This window comes from Carettochelys insculpta, chromosome 7, assembly GCF_033958435.1.
Source record: "Carettochelys insculpta isolate YL-2023 chromosome 7, ASM3395843v1, whole genome shotgun sequence".
Classification (NCBI taxonomy): Eukaryota; Metazoa; Chordata; order Testudines; family Carettochelyidae; genus Carettochelys; species Carettochelys insculpta.
The window spans coordinates 34,091,470-34,111,938 of NC_134143.1; the positions used below are offsets into that span (position 1 = coordinate 34,091,470).

At 46.9% G+C, this 20,469-nt stretch overlaps 1 protein-coding gene across 2 annotated transcripts in view; it reads right to left on the bottom strand.

Moving 5' to 3' along the window:
- Positions 1 to 20,469, bottom strand: part of MICU1 (mitochondrial calcium uptake 1) — a 165,499-nt gene that overhangs the window by 125,845 nt on the left and 19,185 nt on the right. For both annotated transcript variants that reach the window (XM_075000294.1, XM_075000295.1), the window contains exon 2: positions 11,710 to 11,871. In XM_075000294.1, coding sequence (XP_074856395.1) covers positions 11,710 to 11,870 — 161 coding nt within the window. In that variant the 5' untranslated portion in view covers position 11,871. The remainder of the gene's footprint in view (positions 1 to 11,709; positions 11,872 to 20,469) is intronic.

A 20,469-nucleotide genomic window follows, 5' to 3' on the forward strand; every position in this document is an offset into this window, starting at 1 on the left:
AATGGGGAGCTGGTGATCAACCTGCCGTCACGGTTGCTGAGCTGGACTACAGCTAAAAGGACATTGCCAGACCTTGGGGAGGGACCCTCCAATAAGTACCCGGCAGGCCGCATACCCCCCAGCTTGCGGGGTGGGGGCACCACGAATGCCAGCAGGCCACCTGCTTGCCCAGTGGATCTGGACTAGACACATCCTGAATGCCGTGGCTCCCAGCATGCTGCAATGGCTGCCAGTGACACCTGCCACCATGGACAGCGCCACGAGCCACACATGTGGGGAGGGCGTGGGAGGGGCCAGACCATGCCTGGGGCCTACTCTACATGAACAGGGACCCCATCCCAGTGCCTGCAACACTGCATGGCCACCATACCACTGGACAGGGACTGGTGCCCACAGAGGGGTTGGGGGCCATGGCCCACAGTCCATCTCTCCCTCTCCATCCTTGCAGCTGTGCTGCAGGAGGACCAGGAGAGCCCCGATGCATCTGTGGTCTCTGACAGCCCGGGGGGGCAGAACAGGGGGCCGTCACCTTCCCACAACAGCACCATGATAGGGATGAACCAGAAGGGCACAGTGGCAGTCCATGGAGGACGCCAGCCACCGTCGTGCAGGACTGGCAGAGAGGCACCTCCACCTGGAAGAAGTGAACCTGGTGTGGCAGAGGACAGCCCGGGAGGACTTCATGGGCAATCCACAGGATGTAACATCAGTCCTACAGAAACAGCTGGCCCACACAGCCTGCCTGGTTTCCCCCCACCACCACCTCTCCTTCTGAACCAGACCCTTCACCACCTGACTCTGCTGAAGCCCTCCCACAGCCCTACCTCCCATGCTTCCAGCCCTGCCAGGCACCCCAAATCAGGAGTGGGTGGGGATCCCAGGGCTGATAGGGTTTGTAGACCTTGACCCCTTCCCTGGACTGATCCTCCCTCCCCGCCTCCGGTTGTACTATCCTCCCCTTCCCTCCTCCTGGTTGAGGTCCCTCACCCAGGATGAGTTGCCCTCCCTATATATATATATATATATATATATATATATATATATATATCACAGAACACTAGACTGGAAGAGATCTTAAGAGGTCACTGAGTCCAGTCCCCTGCCCTCATGGCAGGACAAAGTACTGCCTAGACCATGCCTGACAGATGTCTAAGATAATTGTGTCTTGTTTGGCTTAGTCCTCCTTTTAGTTTCCAAATCAAGGGCAGTGCATGTGAGATGCGTGTTCTGTCACAAAAAATCCATAGACACCATGCCTACAATGAAGGGGAGATTTTGGCTGCCCTGAATGGTGTTACAAGGTGCGGGAGGAATAGTTTGCCCCTGTTCCCCACTGTAAATAGTTGTGTTCATGGTTTGTAAAAATCACTGAGTCAAGAGTTTTCACTGAACAGTTTATTTTTGCACTGACCTTGTGTCCCGTGTTCATGGTTGGGGGACAGTGCAGGGTGTGTTGGGGAGGGAGGGTGACACTGGGACCCATGGGAAAATCTCTCTGAGGGCCATCCTGATGCAAACCCCATCCCAGTTGCTGCCTGGCAACTCAGGGCAGCAGCCAGCTGCTCATAAGCAAGGCCAGACTCTGCCACACACACCTTGATGAATCTCTCATCCTTACCCTCCACTATGTTGTGGAGGACACAGCGGGTGCCCACCACATGCAGGATGTTCTACAGGCTGACCTCCAGGCACATAAGGAGGCACCAGAACCAGCCCATCAGGCGCCCGAAGGTCCACTTGACCACGCTGCAGGCCTGGTTGAGCATGGTATTAACAAGCTCCCGGGGGGGTGTTGGGGTGGCCAATGTAGTGCCGCATCAGCCAGGGCTGCAGTGGGTGGGCGGCCCTCACCATCATGCAGAGGGGTATGGTGACATCCCTGACGGGGAGCTTCCATGGGGGAACATATGTCCCAGCCTCCATGTGATGGCAGAGCCTGGAGTTCCGGAACACATGGGCGTTGTGTGTCTGAGCCCACATAAATACCCATGAAGCAGCCCCTGGAGCACTACTGAGTGGTAGCCTTTTATGTTGACATGGTGGCCGGTGTTGTGTTCCAGGGCATGGATAGGGATGTGCATCCCATCCAGGGTGCCAAAGCAATGAGGGAAGCCAAGTGCAGTGAATCCCCAACAGCTGCATCCATATCCCCTATATGGATGACCCCATGGAGCAGCATCACGTTAATCACTCGAACAACCTGGATGGGAGGGAGGGTGTGGACTCTTGTGAGGGCATGACAGCGTGTGCGCAGACCTCTATTCCCTGACCCTAGCCACAAAGGGACCCCCTTGCCCAGCAGCCCCTTCTGCTCCCTGCGCAAGTGCATGACCTGAGTATGCCTTACCTCCACAAGGACAGCCCTGACAGTGGCCTTGCCCACCCTGAAGTAGCTGTCCAGGATGGCCAGCTTCTACATGGCAATGATGACCCTCTTTGTGAGGGGGAGTGCAGGCTGCATAGGGGTGGGTCCTATTGTCTCAGGGTCGGGGCAAGCCAGTGACAGAGCTCCTAGAAGGTCTGCTTATTCATAATTCTGGAGCCATCTGGTATCGTCCCAGTCCCCCATCACCAGCGGCTCCCACCAGTCAGAGCGGCTGGGGTAATGGCAGGTGGCACTGGCGGGATGCCAGGTAGATCGGTTCCAGGGTCCCAGCTGGGGTGCTCACCCCAGGAGGAGGTGGAGGAGAGCAGCTGTGACTATGGTGGCCGACCACAGCACACAGGAAGGGCAGCTCCAATGGCAGGAATTGCAGATCTGGATCCATTGGGCAGTGCTGACCATCGGGTCCATGCATGGGCTCTGTGGTGCATACTGCAGTTCTGCAGGCCTCAGCTTGTGCAGGGCGGGGGTGTTTGGGTGGGGCCCTTTAAGTGAGCAGCTGGCTGCAGGTCCCAGGCATTGCTGCCAGCTACGCAAATCCATCCAATGGCATTTCCTTCTCTGCTCTTTCAAAAGAGCACCTGTGACTTTGTGGACACTCTCTTTTTCGGAAGAACAGACCAGTGTTTTGAAAAAGCAGATCAAAGGCTTGATTCATTTATGTGTAGACAAGCTCTTTCGAAAGACAGTCTTCCGGAGGATATGTTCCAGAAGATCATCTTTTGAAAGAGTGCTGTAGTGTAGATGTAGCTTACGTGAGAAAGATGTGGACCACTCTCCTGCTGCAACATTACCTCCATAAGTAGTCTTGTTAGTTCCTTCAGCTAAACTTATTTGTGTAATCTACTATATATTTTAGAGAGTTTGTTGGTTTGATGAAGAATTTCTCCTAAACAGTAAATGCTGGGACCACCACATTCAATATACAGCTTCCTCTTATTGTAACTTAAGGCAAAGCAAGGGTCTGCTTATGCCAGAAAATTGGGCTGTGCCTGGAATTGGTTTTATGAGACACAATCCCAACAGATATGAGAAAGAATCACCAAATTAAGTATAATCCACAAAATGATATAACTGAGCGAATATTGAAAAAAAGACTAAACCTAGATGAGCGAGAAAAATAAGATAAGCCTGGAACAGGATTGCTTCTCAATAAACCTTAAAGAAAAGATATAAAATTGGGAAATTTGGAGTAGTGCTCTGTTTTGGCCCCGCTAAATCAATGTTTAAGGTTAAAAAAACCCTCCAGTGAACCAAGCAGGATGAGACTGGAGAGCAGTTAAGAAGGAGAAAAGGAGAGAACCAGAGCAATAAGGAGTGCAGGGAGTGCCTGTAAAGACAGCAGGGGAGGGAAGAGCGCCTGAGCTCCCCCAGCAAGGCTGACAGTCCGTGCTGTGACTAGGGGAGTGAAAGAGACTAACTGGCCTGCCAGAACAACAGAGGTGCAACTTAAGCCTTCCAGCCAGAAAGAGAGGCTTAAGACCAGGAGTAGGACATGGGGGTATTTTGCCACATGTGGTGTTAGTAGTGGGATAGACTGTAGCCTTAAGACACTGCAGCAAACCCACACAGGGTGGCTACATGGCCTGCAAAGAGCGTAGATGGAGGACGTGGTAAGGGGCTTGTGCAGGCTACAGCAGTTGGCTACGTGGGTTCAGAATTACCAGAAAGAATCTGTTTGGCTGCAACAAGAAACCAATCAGCTGCTGCTAAGCCAAGCAGCCCAGGACCAAGCCACTCTCCGGGAAGTGAGCGCCCATCTGAATGCCCTGACTACCCAGGTGCATAGCCAAGACGGGAAACAGCTCCAGCAAGCAGGCAGGTATTTACAAAAGATGACAGGGGAAGACAACATAGAGGCTCCCCTCCTGGCATTTGATGGGACAGCCCAAAGGGAAGACTGGCCCAGAGTCCGGTGGGTTAACATCCTGGCTCCTTTTCTGTGTGGGGAGGCCCAGAAGGCCTACCTTGACATGGCTAAGGAAGTGGCTACTGATGCTACTCATGTGAAGGCAGAGATACTTGGGAGGTCTGGGGTGACAACCGTGGTCAGAGCTCAACAGTTCCACAGTAGGAGATACTGGGAAGGCAAAGCACCCCAGTCCCAGCCATTGGACCTCATTCACCTGGAAAGGAAGTGGCTGTGGCCTGAGACTCACAGTCCTGAGGAGATTCCCTCATCTTAGACTGGTTCATGAGGGTACTACCACCCAACCTGTGAGAATGGGTCAGCCAAAATGACCCTTCCTCCTGGAAGGACATTGTGGCCCTTGTGGAGAGACAGCTAACAGCTAGAGGTCTCTCTCAGCCCCTTGGGGACAAGGCTCGATGGAAGAGGAGTCCTACCCCAACCACCAGGACCTGTGTGCTCAAAATATTTGACTGGACGGGGTATGGGAGGAAGAAGACCAAAGATGGGACATGGGGACCAAGAGAAGGCCAGGGAGCAAGGCCAAACAGCCCATGGAACAAGGTGGGGGTGCCAGACAGATATAGGTGCTGGGCGGCGGGATGGGGGGGTAGAATCTGGGGCAAAATTGCAGCCCTGTGATCTTGGAGAGCTGAGGCCCCTTTGTTCTCATGAACCCAGCGGGCATTACAACAGCACCCTATCAGTACACTCAGATGGTTAAAATGACAAGAAGAGAAACCATAGCCCTGGTAGACTCAAAGTGTGGTTGTGCTGGTTTCAGGGATACTAATGGGGTGGCACTAGTTGTCTTGCACTAAGCCCACAAGCATAACCTGCCTTTCCTGTACAAACAGAGGTCCAAAGGAGTGTCAGGAGAGTAATTGCAAGGGGTGGTCCCTTGGCTCCCCTACCCAGTCACCATAGGAAGGGACTTCACCAGGTTTAGTGACCTGTTCCCCTTGGATGACACAAGGGGAGGGAGCCCCCTGCCAGCCTTCTGGGAGTCTGATCAGAACCTATTCTCAGGGTCTGGAAAGACCCAGAAAACAAGGCATGACAGAGAGACAGAAAAAAAGGCTAGGAATGTGTATCCTGGCCCAAAATCTAAAGAAGGCCTTCGCAGGACACAGGGCTGGGCAGGCCAGCAGGGGAGCAACACAGGAAGTAGGTGAGCCTGAAGCCAGGCCCAGCTCATCAGGGTTCCCAAGGATGGGAGTGAAGGAAGGCTGCTCTGGGCTCCAACATTTGGAGCCCCTACTGGAGAACTTTGGCCAGGACCAGGCAAATGAGCCAATGTACCACAACATATGGACGGAAGTAGTTGAGGTAAATGGGGTCCCAGCGAAAGAGAAGACTAAAGGCTCTAAGCTGTATTATGTGATTAAGGGCGATCCGTTGTACCAGGCGGTAACCAGCCAGGAGCAAGTGCCAGTGGTGGAGCAACTTCTGGTCCCCCAGAAACAGCAGAGAGCAGTACTGCCCTTAGCCCACAACCATTTGTTTGGGGGGACACCCGGGGGTTAATAAGACCCTGGACCAGGTCCTGCAGAAGTTCTGTTGGGCAGGAGTGTACATGGAGGTCCGGCAATATTGCAACTCAAGCCAGGAATGCCAACTGCATGAGCCCCGACTACAGCTAGGGGCCCAACCCGTGCCCCTACCCATTACATAAAGGTAGTCTTTGAATGAATCGCCATGGACTTGATGGGCCTGCTGGAGAACTCCACTCGGTGGTAGCAGCACATACTAGTTGTCCTCGATTATGCCACTTGATATCCCAAGGCTGTACCCCTATGAAATACAAACTCAAAAGACACAGCCTGGGAGTTGTTCCAGATCTTTTCAAGAGTAGGGATACCCAAGGAGATCCTGGCAGATCAAGATACTCCCTGTGTTTCCAAATTAATAAAAGACCTGTGTGCCCTACTGCACATCCAGGCCCTGAGGACATCTGTCTATCAGCCCCAGAAAGATGGTCTCATCGAGTGGTTCAACTGAACCCTGAAGAGTATGCTATGGAAGGTGGTGAGCCTGGACAAAAAGAATTGGGACACACTACTGCCATACCTTACATTTGCCAGTCGGGAGGTCCTGCAGGCATCAACAGGATTCTCCCTATTTGAATTGTTGTATGGGCATAACATGAGGAGTATCCTTCACCTGGCAAAAGAGGCCCAGGAGGAGCAACCAATCTTCAGACAAAACATTGTGGAGTATGTACTCCAAATGAAAGACAGGATAGCCCAGGTTATCCCCATTGTCAGGGAACAATTGGAAAAGGCCCAGAATGCCAAGCAAACCTGCTATAATCACTGAGACACAGTTCACAAGTTCCAGGTGGGAGATCAAGTAATGGTGCTAGTCCTGACAGCTGACAGCAAGGTTTTCACCCAATGTCAAGGGCCTTATGAAGTAGTCAAGATCTTAGGTGACATGGAATATAAGGTGTGACAACCCAATTGCCACAAGCCACAGTAGATATATCATATGAACTTGTTGAAACCCTAGTGGGATGGAGAGGCACGGGTGGTCAGACTGGGGAAGTCAGCGCCCCTGGAGAACAAGCAAAAGTTGGTAGGATCTGCCCACCCCCCATACTGACCCCAGGCCACCAGGAGGAAGTGCTCCAAATGGTCACATAATGCTCAGATGTGTTTTCAACCAAGTCCTGTAGGACCATTGTCATCAAGCGCCACATCATGATGCAGCCTGGAATGAGTGTGAACTGGGTCCCAGAGGCACTGCATGAGGAAGTACACAAGGTAACAAAGCAGATGCTAGGGACAGGCATTGTGGAAGAGTCCCACAGCCACTGGTCCAGCCCAATCGTCCTGGTACCTAAGCCGGATGAGAATATCCAGTTCTGCAATGATTCAGCAAACTAAACAACGTGATTAAGTTTGATGTGTGCCTCATGCCAAGGATACATGATCTGATTGACCAGCTGGGGAAGGCCAGGTACCTGTCCACCCTCACCCTGATGAAGGGACACTGGCAGATTCTCCTGACTAGGGAAGTCAGAGTTAAAAAAAAATGGTCTTGGTGACACCAAAGGGCCTCTGCCAATATACCATTCTCCCTTTTGAGTTACATGGGGCTCCTGCGACATTCCAGCAGCTCATGGACAAGTTGCTGTGTCCTCATGGCCAGTACAGGGTGGCCTATCTAGATGATATCATCTACAGTCCAGATTGGGAGACACACGTACAGAAAGTGGAGGCAGTGCTGGACTCCTTGAGAGAGGCCGGGCTCACTGAGAATCCTGCCAAATGTACAATTGGGCTGGCAGAGGCCAGGTACCTTGGATATGTTGAGAGGAGGGTTGGAATAAAGTCAAAGCAATCCAGAACTGGCCCTGACCAATCCAGAAGAAGCAAGTCTGGATATTCCCAGAACTGGTAGGGTACTATTGGCGGATCATTCCCTACTTTGCCTCCCAGACCCATCCACTGACAGAGCTAACAAACTCCCCTGGCCTGGACATGGTGCACTGGATACCTGCAGCTGAAGATGGCTTTGACAATCTAAAGACTGCTCTCTACACTCATAGCTCCTGACTTCGAGAGAGTGTTTGTGTTACAAACCGATGCCTCCAAGATTGGGCTGGGTGCTGTCTTGTCCCACATGGTCAGGGTAGAAGAGCATCCTGTCCCGTACCTCAGCGGGAAACTCCTCCCTAGGGAGTGAAATTATTCAGTTGTAGAAAAGGAGTGCCTAGCAGCAAAGCGGGCCATAGAAAGCCTGCAGTACTACCTCCCGGGATGGAAATTCACCCTCGTCATGAACCATGCACCCCTGCAGTGGATGCACCAAAACAAGGACAGAAACATGAGTGACCTGCTGGTTCCTATCCCTACAGTTCTTCCACTTCCGGGTACAACACAGGGCTGTAGCCCAGCATGGGGACACTAATGGTCTGTCCAGAATACACTCTTTGCTGTCCCAGGTAGCCCAACCCTGTAGACAGCCAGAGGAGGGGTACTTCACATGCTGCCTGCTCTGACAGCACGTAGCTCCTATTTTCTGGAAACCAACCAATGGGAGCTGTAAGGTTTTACTGTGGGCAGGGACAGCAGAAGAAGCCTTCCTTCCCTCCCCACCCTCCCAGCTCCCACAAGCTTGCAGCATTCACTGAACCCTGCAGCCAGCTTTTGTGAGTGCCCAGCATAGGCGGGACAGGCAGGGAGATGGCTGTGGCTGATGGGGGCCAGATTTAGTGGCTTAGTGGGCCAAATCCTGCCAAGATCCCTGCTTGGAGCCCCCCACCTCTCCAAGCTCCTGCCCTGACTCCTGCACCACCACTCCCATCATTTCCAGCCCTGCCTGAAGGACCCAAACAATGCCAGGGAAATATATTGATGAATGTCTGTACACAATATTTGATGCTTACCTAACATTTCACAATTAAAGAACTTTACAAACATTGACCTATTAATGGTAGTTGAGAAGCACAGGAAGAAAAAGCAAAGCAAATTAGCAGTTTATCTGGGTTTATTAGCAGTCAGGGAATCATGGGCCCCAGACGGCACTGTTGTCCATATGCTACCACACCACTTAAGTTTCTCATTTTGTCAACTCTCTATGTGCTCCTGGAAGTGCCACATTTAAGACATAAAATGTAATACTTGACAGTTTGGTTATTTTAATGGCATTTTCCACAAGAGCAGAGATGTACCCTTGTGTGTCCCAGCCAGAACCCTAATTTAAATAATTATGTTATGCCTACCAAAATATTGCCACTATAGTTTTAAATGGATAGACTATTCACTTCCCCACTCAAAATGGAGATCTGTCTAACTGTACAGTTATCTGTTATTGGCACAGAATGTCTGCAGCATTCCCCCTCGCTACTGGCTGCATGATTTTATAATGTCTTTCAAGCACTCTGGGGTCCTTCAAGTTGAAATGCACACAGATCTGTTGTTACAGGCAACATGAGAAGAGACTGTGCTAGATCATAGTAGTTTCCCACTGATACCTGATGACATCTTTTAGCAAGTATTGGAGGGGTAGCTGTGTTAGTCTGGATCTGTAACAGCAACGAAGGGTCCTGTGGCACCTTATAGACTAACAGAAAAGTTTTCAGCATGAGCTTCCGTGAGCACAGACACACTTCATTTCCAAGACCAGCATCTGATGAAGTGAGTCTGTGCTCACGAAAGCTCATGCTCAAAACTTTTCTGTTAGTCTATATGGTGCCACAGGACCCTTCGTTGCTATCTTTTAGCAAGGAGCTTAAGTATTCACAACTATAACAGCAGCAAAAATAATGAGGAACTTTTTGTGTCCATGTTAAGTAGGCTCCTTGGGCCAGAACAGAAGATGGCAGATGGGAAAGATAAGACATTACATCGCTGCTTCTCACAGCTTGCCATAATTCCAAATAAGAAGTGAATGCACCCACAGTGTTGGAAATAAGAAATTTGTAAAATAATACCTAAATACTAGAAATGAAAATAAGATATGCTGTCAGTGATGTTACCACATTTGGACTAATCGTGGTATTTGCACTATACTAAATCTGAACATACAGTGATAGCAGTGACTCCCCACAGCTTTCACATTTAATTCAAGAGGAAGCTGGGGGATTTTTACTGCTTGCTTTATTTAGAGCATGGAACACAACCTGAGTCAAGGGAGACTAACTTAGTGACAACCTGAGTATTTCTAGACAAAGTTCACTATTGTGAAAATGCAATTTCATGGCTTCTTACACTGGTCACGAGTAACATTAGTGCCTCACCTGAAGCATTAACAGAGGGGAGTAGTTCATGCTAGAGCTGCAGTTTGCTCTACACATTTTCAGCTCATAATCCTCAAATGAACTCTCATAAGGTACAAGAGGATACATAAATCTCTCTGCAGTAAGCAGAAATTGGGCTTTTTATTTATGCCTAAAGTTCATATTTCATGAAGCATCAAGTTTCATGAACCAAGACTATATTCCACCAGGCTTCCGAAGGGATATTATTTATTAGTCAGACTTTGGGGCAGAATACATAAGCTGCTTCCCAGTGAGCGGACAGGAAATGTTGCTAGACAAGGGGTGACAACTTTTAAAAACCTTGATGAGATTGTGTCAAGTACAGCCATGGAATCAAAAAAATCTACTCAAGCTCCTGCTCATCTCCCAAATGCTCTCAGGGCCAACTTCTGTTACTTGTAGCACACAGGGTCCAGATGCATGTCCACTTAACAGCTGCTCCCCTCACACAATGGAACTCAAGGCAGTGATGCTGCCTTGCATAGTTTAATCCTCTGTTGCTCCTGTGATCAAGGTAAAATTCACTCCACATTAATTTTTTCTGGGGGACTCAGTCTCAGGACCTAAGCAGCACAAGGCTGAAGTTCTGTTCAAGGAGGACTCCTGAGAGCACTTACCTAAGAATATGACCAAAGGTCCATCCAGCCCAGTATACTGTCTGCAGACAACGGCCAATGCCAGGTGCCCCAGAGGGAGTGAAATGAACAGGCAACGATCTCTCTCCTGCCATCCATCTCCAGCTTCTGACAGAGCCTAGGGACATCATTCCTTACCCATGCTGGCTAATAGCCATTAATGGACCTCACCTCCAGAAATGTATCTAGCTCTTTTATAAATCCTGTTTTTGTCCTAGCTTTCACAGCCTCCTCTGGCAAGGGGTTCCACAGGTTGACTGTTCGCTGTTTGAAGAAGAATATCTTTTCATTTGTTTTAAACCTGCTGCCCATTAATTTCATTTGGAGTCCCCTACTTCTTATATTATAGAAACAAGTAAATAATTTTTCCTTATTCACTTTCTCCACGCCATTCAACTTAAATCATATCCTCCTTTAGTCTCCTCTTTTTTAAGCTGAAAAGTCCTACTATCTTTAATCTTTCTTCCTATAGGACCCACTCCAAACCCCTAATGATTTTAATTGCCCTTTTCTGAGGCTTTTCTAATGCCAATATAGCTATGTGGATGTTTTCAGAGAACTATCCATGATGGCTCCAAGATCTCTTTCCCGATTAACTGTAGCTAAATTAGCCCCCATCATACTGTATGTACAGTTGGGGTTATTTTTTCCAACGTGCATTACTTTACATTTATCCACATTAAATTTCATTTGCCATTTTGTTGCTCAGTCACTCAGTTTTGTGAGATCTTTTTGAAGTTCTTCACAGTTTGCTTTGGTCCTGACTATCTTGAGCAGTTTAGTATCATCTGCAAACTTTGGCACCTCGCAGTTTATCCCTTTTTCCAGATCATTTACGCATAAGTTGAATAGGATTGCTCCTAGGACTGACCCTTGGGGAACACCACTAGTTACCCCTCTCCATTATGAAAATTTTCCATTTATTCCTACCCTTTGTTTCCTATCTTCTAACCAATTCTCAGTCCGTGAAAGGATATTCCCTCTTATCCATGACAACTTATTTTACACAATTTACCTCTTCCATAAGAGTCCTGCACTTGCTGTTACTGCAGTTGTTCCTATGAAAGCTGCCATCATAAGTCTTTGCTGGTTTCTGCTGGGATGTGCCATTCCATGGTAACATCGGGAAACAGCCCCTAGGCTTGCCACAGCAGCAAGAGCTCGAAGGCGGAACATCCTAATCAAGAAAGGCAAAGAAATTACTATTTTAAGTAGAGCAGTACAAAAGCAATACAATTTTTACATTACTTTCCTCTTTATTTCAACTAGGTATTCATTAAACCGAAGTTTCTTCATTTCAGCCCACCAATTTGCAAATATGAGCACTTGGCAAGACTGTCACTCCCGCAAAGGAAATATGGACAGAGCCTTCTTCAGAACCTGTCAATGACACACATGAGCCAACCAAAGGGGTCGATGCAGTGCAACATAAGACACTTCCCTCCAAAGACTCACCTACACTAGATAACTGACCTATGGCCAACGAGGGATCTCAGCCAGTCTCCCTCAGTCAGTGTGGAAAGTTGTTATTCTATTACTAGGCCTGCCGATAGGAGGGAGAGGGAGAGATGGGGAAAAGGAGGCAGTTGCCCAGGAGCCTGGCAATTTGAAGGGGCTCAGGGCTCCTTCTGAATCACTGCTGCCGTGCTCAAATGTCATGTTGCATGCTCCGCACTGCTCTGAAGCCTGGTAAGGGAAAGGGCTAGCACCATGAGCTGTCTGGCACTGAAGGCTGGCTGCCCCATCTCCTTCTGCCTGAGAACGAGGGCCCCATGATAAGAGCCATGAAACCAACACCAGTGGAAACAGTTTCCAACACTGTATGGGAAAAAGGTGATTGAGAAAAACTTTTGTCCTTTCTACCCTTGCTATTCACCTTTACCAGTCCATGGGGACCATTTCTTGGGAGACGTTTTGATCCACCATCAACTTTGTACAATAGAGTGGACAGGCTCTAGATGAAGTTTCCAGCTAGATACAACCTTAATTTTTAAACAGAAACAAATAAACCACACAAAATGAGCATATTACTAGAAATCTTCTATGGTGATTTGTTTTGAAATAGAATATCCCATTCAAAGAGCTACAGCTACTTTACTTTGAGTGATTTGTCAACTGCAGATACTACTGATTTGCACAAGCCCAGCTAACACACACAGCTGTCTATTTGGCTCGTCTTACAGCAGTGCTTACTCTTCTAAGGTCTTCAAAACACTTCACATATTAAAAGAAAACATCTGTTTATGGTTTTCCAAGTACCCTGGTGTCTTTTAAAATAACGTGTACTTTACTGCCCTAAAAAAATAGTTGAATGAAGAAAAATGGAAAACTGAGCCACTGATCTAAATATTAAAATAGCAAAAATCAATAAGCTTTTGAGAACAAGACACCCTCAACAGAAGACAGACTCACAAAAATAGAAACATTTAAAATAAAAATAACTTCTACACCGTGCAAGCACAAAAAGGGCATGTCTGGATTTCAAAGGAGAAACTCTCAGGATAAAAGTGTTGTGTTTTTAGTGAAGAAAAATGCTTACTGATTTACTTCACACCCCTATAAAATCTCTCCAAATGGATCAATGCATCATAAAGTTCAGAATATGAAAAGGCCTTTATCATATTTTCATGGAGAAAAACTCCTGTTCAAAAGCTCATTGTTTCTCTAAACAACTTCATTCTTTCTCCTCCACTTTTATAATACTCTACTACTTTTCACAAATGTTTACTGACCTGCTCAAGATCAGGACAAAGAGCAGCCAACAACATTCAATACAAAGTAGCACCTACAAATCCAGTTAGCGTTTTGCAATGCAAGCAACAATATAGTGCTACAGACCTGCACTGCAGCTTTACTAAATTGTGATCTAGTGATGATAACATTGGGACTAGTTTGCACTAACAATGTGATGGTGTCAAATTTGCATATGAATTCCAGTTCTGCAATTTCACATTACAGACTGTTTTCAAGTTTGTTTTTTTTGCTCAAATAGAGAAACTTTCAGGTCTGTTACTGAGTGTCCAGGGAGACTGAAGTGCTGTTACTAGTTTTTGAAGGTTACTGTTCTTGATGTCTTATTTGTGTCCATGTATTCTTTTGCCTAGAGACAGTCCATTTTGGTCAATGTACATGGCAGAGGGGCACTGTTGGCACACAATGACATACATCACATTAGTAGATGTGCAGAAGAACAAACTCCTGATGGTGTGGTTGATGTGGTTAGGTCCTATGATGGTATCACTAGAGTAGATGTCAAAACGTAACAGCAGTCAAGTTGCACTTTAAAAGACTAACAAAATAATTTATTGGGTGATGAGCTTTAGTGGGACAGACCCATTTCTTCACATCTATAGCCTTACCAAAACAGACTCAATATATAAAGTACAGAAGTCCAAAATTGTTACCAAGATTGACAAATCAGAAAACTTGTTATCGAGACTGGCAAATCAGATAGAAGAGCAAAAAGAGGAGGGTGAGGGGAGGGGGGGAAGTTAAGTGTTTGTTCAAACATCAAAGTATGTGAAAGAGTCCTTATAATGGGTCAGGTAATTGCTGTCCCTGTTCAAAAACCAAGTGTTAATGTGTTGAATTTGAATATGAATGTTAGTTCCAAACATTCTCTCTGTAGACCCTTGTTAAAGTCTCTTCTGCAGAACACAAATTGTCTTTAACAGAATGGCCCACTCCATTACAGTGCCGGCTGGCAGGTTTGTGCATTTGGAGATTTTTGATATCTTCTCTGTGTCCATTCATTCTTTGGCAAAAAGTGTTGCAGTTTGCCCAATATACATTGTTGATGCGCACTGCTGGCACATGATGGAATATATAACCTTAGCTGAGGAACAGGAGAACGTGCTCCTGATTCTGTAATTAACATGGTTAGGTCCAGTGATGGTATCTTCAGAATAGATATGAGGCCTTCCTCCCAAGATCTGAGAGAGAAAGGGATCATCATCTTGGATAGGTTGTAGATCCCTGATGACGTGCTAGAGAGGTTTGAGATGGGGACTGTAGGTAATGGCCAAAGGTCTGTAACATGTGGCTTCAAAGCCGCATGCACCTCTTTAAGGAGCCATTTGCGGATCCAAGGGCTGCCACCACAGACTCCTCTTGCAGCTCCAGAGGCTGCCCCCACTTAAAGCCCGCAGTTCAAATGGAATTTAGTTATTTTGTTTAAGCAGCAGCAGCCTCCAGAGCCACTGCGCAGTCAGCTGTGGCAGGGAGGGGGAAGCTGGCAGGGCAGGGAACCCTGGAAGAGGAAGCCAGCAGGGTACGGAGCCTCCCACGTGCTGCATGTGGGGAAAGTCAGCCTGCAGGAGAGCTGGGTGGAGGGGCGACCAAGCCTCCCCCGCCTTTGTTTCCCAGCAGCACTGAGAAGGAGGCAGCAGGGGGGAGCAGCAGCAGCAGCAGCAGCATGCAGAGCTCGTCAGCTGAGGCAGGTAAAACCTAGGGATGGGGGAGCGGGTTTAGGGCTCAGAGGGGATAAACCTAGGGATAGGGGGGCAGTTTATGGATGAGAGAGGTTAAACCTGGGGATGGGCGGCAAGTTTGCAGGATGAGGGGTAAAGCCTAGAGGTGGGGGTAACAACTTTCTAATTGATATACATAATTGTGTGTGAGCTGTTCTAAAAATAGGGGTGACAAAGTACATTTTGACATTATTTATTACAGACTGTCTCACATTCACATGCATTGAAGCTCTTCAAGTATTGATTTTTTTTAACTGAATTTGAAAAAATGGCTCTTCTTGCTATTTTGGTTGTAGACTCCTAGCAATGGCCAAATGCATTCTATTGCTTTCTTTGTGGGATCGGTCCTGTAGTCAGTGACTTCTGGGTACCTGCCGGGCTGTCAGTTGTTTCTTCAGTTTCCCAGGTGGCTAGTGTAACAGACAATCCTTCAGTCAGATTACCACTTATCAATACCCTGGAACAGCTCTTTCAAGGTCAACCGAAAGCATGTCATTTAAGTAACAGCTACAAGCTTGTGCCCCTGTAGTGTTTGTTTCTCTTTGAGGTTCTCTCTTCACACATTCTTTGCATTCTTTATCAGATGTCTATGGATGATATATTGTAAGTCACCGTTCCACATTCATATACCTCACAGGCAGGACCTTCTGTAGTATAAGATTACTTCCAAAGGCTTCTTGTTTTGTTCCATATAATAATTCATATGATATTTCAGTAAATACTTACAATTTATGTAACATGGGCTTAAAAGTTATATGCAAGACAAAAGCCAGGCAGAAGTGCAGAAAAAGATTTTCAGACTGTGGACGTCAACCATCAGACTTGAAGGCAATTTCATTGGGAAATCAAGCCGTGAGATTCAGCTGTTATTTCCTGACCTTAGGTCAGAGGTCTACAGAAGGCATCTCAAAATATGACAGGTTACTGTAGTATCTCCTAAAATTCAGATCTATACGCAACTGCCATAACATTCAGTACAGTAGGGTCTCAACATTCATGACAGTTCCATCTTGAGAACCCTCAAACGCTAAGTTTTGTGAATATAGCAGCCGCTCGCCACCTGGAACCCAGCTGCCAGCACTCCCTACCCCAAACCCCAAAGGAAGCGGTGGCCGCTGGTGCTCCCTGACCTGGAGCCCCAGGAGAAGCAACCACTTGTGAATAATTGAGTTCATGAACCTTATGTTCATGAATGCTGAGACCCTACTGTACTGCCATTTGCTGTTGAATCGGACTAGTTATTGTTTTATGGTCTTCAATAAATACATGCTAGGAAGTAAGCAACTTTGGGATTAATGTTGTTTTATTCACTCCTTTTGAAAAATAACCTTTTAAATAATAACGAAAGCTCTCTGTGAAATACTGTGTGCAACAATGGCTATCACGTATCATTCCACAAATCTTTCACATGCAGTGCATAAAACGGCCCTGCATTAAGAAGGCTGCCCTTCATTTCAGATTCAAATTGCTTCCATCCCACGCTAATCTGAATTCCTACTCTCTCTTTTGGGAATTATTCCCATTACATATACAAACTCAGAGAACTTAAACTAGTGTTATTTTTCTTAAAAAAAAAAATTAGTGACCAATTGAAAAGCCATCTATTATTTTTCTGTCCTTTCAGTTGAGTCTCTTTCCCTCATTCCACCTATCCAATACAGAATTGTGAAAAGCAAACACCCAGAGAGTGGCTATCATTACAAAATATTCTCAAGCCTTGCATCAAGAAAGTTTGGGAGGGAAGGGACTGCCCCTGCACTCACCGGAAGCAGCAGGTGGGGGAGGGGAGCGAGCAAGTGCAGAGAGAGGCTTGGTACACAGAAAGGTGCAGGGGGTGGAGGGTCATGTAGCCAGAGTTCTCTCACCAGCCACCAGTGGATGAAAGGGAAGCCTTAAGTTAGCACAGCATTAAGGCTGCCTTACTGAAATGCCTAAATTTTGTAGAATGAGCTCATAGAAATGCTAACTTATTTCCCTTGCACACACTGATCTCCTGCTGATTACGAGGGGATAGATAGCTCAGTGATTTGAGCACTGTTCTTGTAAACCCAGGGTTGTGAGTTCAATCCTTGAAGAGGCCATTTAGGGGTATGCAGCAAATAGATTTAAAAAAAAGTCTATCAGGAATGGTGCTTGGTCCTGTTGAGAGGGCAGCAGCCTCAACCTGATGACCTCTCAAGGTCCCTTCCATTTCTATGAGACATTTAAGATATGATATGCTGTTAAACTCTACCTAAGTTAGTACCTTACCCAACATGGCGGACGAACCTACCTGAGCCACCACCACTATTCCAACTCTTGTTCTGAGGGCCCGATTTCATTGGCCACCCTATGGCCAGCTGTAGCCAATAAAAGGCGAGGATGATGCAGAAACTGCAGGACCTATCTGGCTCCACTTTTGGATAGCCATTGGCTCCCCTTGCCCTGCCCCCATTGCACGCATGTCAACTACTTTGTGAGTGAGAGGCTCTCTGTGGCTCCCTGCTCTGCCACCACTGAAATAATGGAACTAAATTCAGTTGGTTTAATGGCTGGATCCCTCTCCACTGTCCTGCAAGCCCTTAAACCAATTACGTTTAGTTTACTGTTTCAGTTGTGGTACAGCAGGGAGCCACAGGAGTCAGCAGAGGCAGCATCCAGAGATGCAAATGACTCCTTAGAGTTGCATGCAGCTCCAGAGCGGCAAGTTAATGACCTCTGATCATTTTACCACGGAACCCTTATTTTCACTTTACAGAACCACAGGGTTCCATTGAACAACATTTAGGAAACACTGCCATAGGGTCACCGATGGCAGCAAGATCAAGTGGGACTGTCCAGAGGAAGAACGATCCTAAAAGTCCTCAATAGCAGAACAGGCAGAGGACAGCAAAGGCAATACTACAATGGCCGTGAAGGCAGATGAAGGCTGCAGTGGACAGGAGACCCCCAGTCATCGTGGATCCTATGCCATTGGACCTGTGCCTTCTAGCATTCAAGAACTCTGTGGTGGCTGCAGTGCAAAAGTCCCTCCATGTAAAAAGTCATCATACACAGGCATCTTCCTCTGCATACTACCCTCCAAAACGTAAGCCCTATGGTGGCAGGTGAACAGTGACAGGAGCAGGATTGTGAAATCCTGAAGCTTTTAGTCATGGACCAGCACATAGGCAGTGGATGTATGTGTCAGTCATTCCATTTCAAGTACTGAGGTAGTAGAATGGTCTGGCTGCTGCACCCGTGAATAAGCAGCCCTATTCAGGATCTATTCTGTGCATCCCCACATGGCGAGTGGGCTCGAAAAGGTGCCTAAACATAGTCCATCTCAAGCCCCCGATGAGGTAACTGTGTCCGGTGGGTTCACGTCAACAAGGCAGTTGCTGGATGGTGAAAATCACATCCCCTGTTTCTTGGAATGGGCAGAAGCCACACTGGGAGAATTTCTTCTCAGAGTGGCAGGAGTGGTTTTGCAAGGGTTCGAGCTAAGATTTTCCCTCCCACTGCCAGAAGGAAGATGCCACAATAGTTTCCACAGTGACTTTTTGCCCTTCTTGAAGGGGCTGACACTCAGTACATCTCTGAAATCTCGCAGCATGTTTCCTATCCCAGATCTTGAGAATCAGGTGGTGGAGTTGTTTGTGGAGCTCTGGCCCACCTTTGAGGACTTCAGTGAGGATTCCATCTAGTCTGGTTGCCTTGCTGCTCTTAATTGCTTTGATGGCAGCTTGGATCTCACTCAGGATAGGAAGTGTTGCAAGATCATTGCCAGGCAGTTGCTGAGAGATTTAGTCAAGGAATTCTAGGACTACAGTGGAGGGGCAGGTCAAAAGCTCATTATAATGCTCCCTCAAGCAAGAAGCAATTGCTTTGTTGTCCTTCAAGAGTTGGGCACCATCCTTTGAGCTCAGGAGACTGATTCCATGGTTTCTCAGTCCATAAACAGCTTTGGTAGCATTGAAGAAACCTCTTGCATTGTTGATATCTACAAGATGCTGGAGTTCTCATGCCTTCTTAGCCCACCTCTGTTTTTTCCAGAGTTCTTGTTTTACATTGGACTTCTGCCTTGGCATGCACTTCTTTCTTCATTGTGCAGTTGATGTTGCTTTGCTATGCCATAAAGGCCTTCCTTTTTGCATGAATCAGGCATTCGATTTCCACATCATTCTCATCAAACCAGTCCTGATGCTTCCTGGACTGGTAACCAATGGTTTCTCCACAACCTTCAATGATAGCATTTTTCAGTTGACACCAGTGTTCTTCCACATCTTCCGGGTGTACTGTCAGCAGCTTCCTTTGGAGAAGTATCTGGAAGTCAATTCATCTGATGGTGTTTCAGGCTTCATATGTTGATCTTTCATCAGATCTGTTCCCTCTGACTTTTCCGTTTGGTAACAATCTTAATCACCACTGTACATTGAATAAGGTGGTGATCAGTCCAGCACTTACCAGCACTAGTCAATGCACATGTGAGAAGGACATCATGCCAAACCCAAGCACAGACGAGGACACAGTCTATGAGGTGACAGGGCTTCAATCAAGGATGTTGCCATGAGGTCTTAAATTTGTTTTTCTGGTGCAAGAGGACATTCATGATGATGGGCTTGTGTTCCACACATTTTGTAAGGAGGAGCACCCCACTGGAGTTGCTGTTGCCAATTCCTTCTTTCCCAATGGTAGTCTGCCAGAGGTCTGCATCTCTTCCAACTCTGGCATTGAAATCTTGCATGAGAATAATCTTGTATTCTTTGAGGATGTCTTTCAGGACTATGTCCAATTGGGTGTAGATCACATCATCTTCAGCATCTAGAGTTGGTACATAAAAACTAATGACAGTTGCCTGTTGGATTTTGGCAAGCTTCAAGCAAAGGGTCATGAGACACTCACTGATGCCAACAAGAACTTCAGATAGGATCTTTGTCAGTTCATGTTTGATGGCAAGTTCTACTTCATGAATTCATTTTTTTCTTCCTTCAGGGTTCCTTTCCAGAAAAAGTGTGTACTCTCCACCTTCTTCTCTTAGCTGTCCTCCTTCTGGTCTACAGATTTCTGCCAGGGCAGCTATATCATGGGTGATAACTGCTGTGAATCCTTCTGGTCATTCACAGTCTGGGTTGTCCATTAGAGTCAGAATATTCCATGTTCAAAAGTTTACAGTTTGATTTTGACTGAAATCTAACCATAACTCCCTCACATCCAACAGAAAAGAGATTAATTTGGAAGAAAATTAATATTAAAGGGATATTGCCAAGCAGGTGTACTACAAGGTTACTTTCAAAATCTAAGATCAAAGGAAATATATGTCCATGATGTTTTCCCTCCAATTAAAA